Source organism: Volvox carteri (genome assembly GCF_000143455.1).
Source record: "Volvox carteri f. nagariensis unplaced genomic scaffold VOLCAscaffold_44, whole genome shotgun sequence".
NCBI lineage: Eukaryota > Viridiplantae > Chlorophyta > Chlorophyceae > Chlamydomonadales > Volvocaceae > Volvox > Volvox carteri.
The window spans coordinates 305,071-308,473 of record NW_003307587.1 but is presented as its reverse complement, the minus strand read 5'-3'; the positions used below and the strand labels follow the sequence as shown (position 1 = coordinate 308,473).

Genomic DNA, 3,403 nt, shown 5'->3' with positions numbered 1-3,403 from the left:
CGGGGAAGGCAAGAAAAGCCTACCCGGCAACGGACAGGCAAGGGGCGAGTCCTGCAGTAAGGTAGGCAACCGTTAGAGAGGACCGGAGAGACGGATGCGCGGAGAGAGGGGCGCGCACCGGGTAGGCAGAAGACCCAGTCGGATGAGGAGGATTCGCATAGACGAGGCGTAACAACGGCGAAGGAGGTCGCCGCTTCTGTGGAGAAGCAGAGGCTGGGTGGAGGCGAAGGTGAATGGCAAAGTAGCGACGAGCGAAGTTACCTGTGGCACGAGTCGAACTAGAGGCAACGCGGCGGAGTCTTGGGAACGAGGTAGAAAATATGAATGGTAGGTAAGAGAGTCGGCCTGAGGCTGGAGGCTTACGTTTTCTGCTGTCGATGACTGCATTAGGTTATTTTCGTACTCTCTACTCGATTGCCGTGCGAGCGGCCCACCCGCCCTCCCACTAACAGCCAAATGGCTGATCGGAGTTGTCTTTGAAGGGTTTGGGTACCGCGGGAGTGTGGTCGCAGACGCAATGGCCTTCCCCACAATAAGTTAGTAGTGAGTACGGATCACGCGATGACGTTTAAGCAATCGCCTTTACCTTGACAACCTCTGCACGGTGCGTCACCTTTACTCGTGCCGCGTCAACCCTTGCCTCCCAAGCATGTATGTTTGTCTTGTAAGTCGTTTTTCATCTTTAGGATAAAACCCGTGTCATTTACGATTTCATCTACTCGTTCTGCCTTTGTTTTTGCTCGGCCTGTCGTATCAATTTCGCAGACGGTACGCAGCGTACCGTACGCTTGGCAGGCTCTGCTTAGCAGACAGGCAAACCCTTTTTGACCACACGTCGGGGAAAAGTATCTAATCAACGTGGTCATTGCGCCTGTCCTCAAAGTTGCCCTCGGCCTATTTAAGCGTTATTTGTAGCACAGCCGGGCATCAAAGTCACAAGAGGCGTTTACCCACAATTTACCATAACCTCAGTTAAACTTATGTTGCGCTTATTTCACGCGCTGGGGACAAATCCTTAGCATTGCCTTCGCTGTTAAAGTCTACTCAAGAGCCCTAGCGGGAACCAGCTCCTACGGCAATCTCCAGCCCAAGCATATGCAACCACAGCGCCTGCTTCCTCCCACCTTACATCGAGCAGTGAAAAACTGGCTAGCGTCGTGCTGTGCAGCGAGTAGTTATAACGCACAAGCAGCGACAGCGAGTCGGCTGCTTCCACAGGAGCATGCCAACGACCGGCCACCCAAGCCTGGAACCCCCGCCGTTGCACTTCGCTACGGGGCCCCCGCTACCGCCATCGCGACCGACAGCACCAACGGACGCTTCCACCACAACCATCAACAACCTCCCCAGCGGCGTTCTGGCTCCCCCCTAATCCGGCGCTCCTCTTTCCTTCGCCAGCTACCCACCGCAATACCCCCACCGCCGGTCCGCCCCAGCCGGTCCCCCCTCCTGCACTCTGTAACACCTGTTATACCTCTACCTGACCAACGTGTGGTTGGGAGTGATGGTTCTTCTTGTACGGCGCAGCCACGGCGGCGGTACGGCACCCCGTCGGCGCAGTCTGAGCCACAGGCCGGCGGAGGCACCTCGCCGCTACCGACGCGTCAGCAGCAGCAGCGGCGGTCGGCCCCCAGTGCCCAGCTGCGGGACCGTATAGAGGAGCTACTGCCGGGCCGTGTCTCTGCGGCTCGTGACATACTCAGACAGCATGGTACGGACGAGTCGTACCACGAGCCGCTCCCGCCGGACCTGGTCGTGTTTCCCGAGGTACGCCCCTCCTCGACCTCGTCGCCCTCCGACCCATGGGTCACACCAGGTCATCTGATGTGTTGAGTATCATGTCCTGAGGGCACACACTCCACGGACTCGCGCAGTTCATTTGACGACCACAGTGGCGGATTCGTTCCCACTGGCCACTTAGGTCAGCCTTCCTCTTTTTGCTACTGCTACTGCTACCGCTACCGCTGTTACTGCTACTGCCGTAGAGCCATTGGTGCTGCACCCTAGGTAATCTTGAACACAACACCAGCACAACAACAGTACGACAGTACGAGATACAACGAGACAGCAAAGCGCCCAGGACAGTCCTTGCGTGACAATACTGTATTTCTCATCCCGGTCCTTACTCCGCGGTTGTGGGACTTCACCAGGAAGAAGGGTTGGCTTTTGGCCACCCCATTACGGCAACCCTGGAGTAGGAGTTCTAACCAACCCAACGAACCCCCCTCCCTTTCACTCCTCCCTATCGTCTGGTCATTTCCCCCCGCCCACGTCGCCGCCCTTCCACCCCTACTGCCCATACACTCGCACACACACTCGCACGCATCTCGGCCACCTTTCCGTTAAGAATACGGAAGAAGTGGCCGCGGTGGTGGCGGCTTGCGCAGCGGAGCGCACCCCTGTCATACCGTACGGCGCGGGGACCTCAATTGAGGGCCATGTGGGTGCTTTGTACGGCGGCGTGTGTTTGGATGTACGGCGGATGAACCGGATTTTGAGTGTATCCCCCGAGGATATGGACTGCCGGGTGCAGGTGTGTGTGTGAGTGTGTGTGTGGGGGGGAGTGTGTGTGTACATATCGTTATTACATATCGATCCAGGCCTGACACTGGCCGGGGGGCACCTAACCGTACCCCAACGGTAATCGACCGCCGAAGCACTCCGCCATTGGAGGGGCGTTATATCGGTCAAGAGTCCTAACCGCATGTGGGCGTGCGGGTTGTTGGGGTAAACTGGAACTGAGTCCTCGAGGGCGCTGAGAACCCCCTTCCCCCCCGCCCCCCGCCCGGGCCCTGATGGAGAAGGCCGGTGTCACGCGCCAGCAGCTGAACGCGGCGCTGCGGGACAGCGGTGTGTTTTTCCCCGTGGACCCCGGGGCGGATGCCACCCTGGGGGGTATGGCGGCGACACGCGCCAGCGGCACCAACGCAGTGAGTGATGAGTGATGGGCGAGTGGGAGGAGGGGTTGAGCTGGGGGGGGCCTTTGCGTACCAGGGGCTGAGTGGGCTGATGTGGGCATCCCCGTTCTCCCACAACAACAACAATAACCACCTGCCCCACCCTCCCTTGACTTGCCGTGCAAGTGCTGGTTTGCGGGGCTCAATCTCGTTGCGGCGTGCAGTGTGATGGGTTTTACGCGTAAATTGTGTCGTACCGCGCCTCCTTGCTCCCGGCCGTATAACATATTTCACGCGGATGCAGGTCCGGTACGGCACCATGCGCGATGCGGTGATTGGCCTGACGGCGGTTCTGCCTGACGGGTGAGTGGGTGAGTGCCGCCTCCCCCGGGCCCCGAATAACCCCGCAGTCACTCACCCCCCGGCCCCTACCCTACCTACCCTACTCTACCCTATCTGTTTCTCTCCTTGGCTCTAATATTCACTACCTACACCACCATCACCAG

At 58.9% G+C, this 3,403-nt stretch overlaps 2 protein-coding genes across 2 annotated transcripts in view; both read left to right on the top strand.

Moving 5' to 3' along the window:
• The window catches only part of VOLCADRAFT_95449 (uncharacterized protein), a gene marked incomplete at both ends in the record, with an annotated part of 15,336 nt that extends 13,569 nt beyond the window's left edge, over window positions 1-1,767 (top strand). Inside the window, one exon of the mRNA XM_002954614.1 lies at window positions 1,561-1,767. Coding sequence (XP_002954660.1) covers window positions 1,561-1,767 — 207 coding nt within the window. The remainder of the gene's footprint in view (window positions 1-1,560) is intronic.
• A 715-nt stretch (window positions 1,768-2,482) lies between these two features.
• The window catches only part of VOLCADRAFT_95448 (uncharacterized protein), a gene marked incomplete at both ends in the record, with an annotated part of 4,353 nt that continues 3,432 nt past the window's right edge, over window positions 2,483-3,403 (top strand). The window contains 3 exons of the mRNA XM_002954613.1: window positions 2,483-2,533; window positions 2,805-2,930; window positions 3,202-3,260. Of these exons, the coding sequence (XP_002954659.1) occupies window positions 2,483-2,533; window positions 2,805-2,930; window positions 3,202-3,260 (236 nt within the window). The remainder of the gene's footprint in view (window positions 2,534-2,804; window positions 2,931-3,201; window positions 3,261-3,403) is intronic.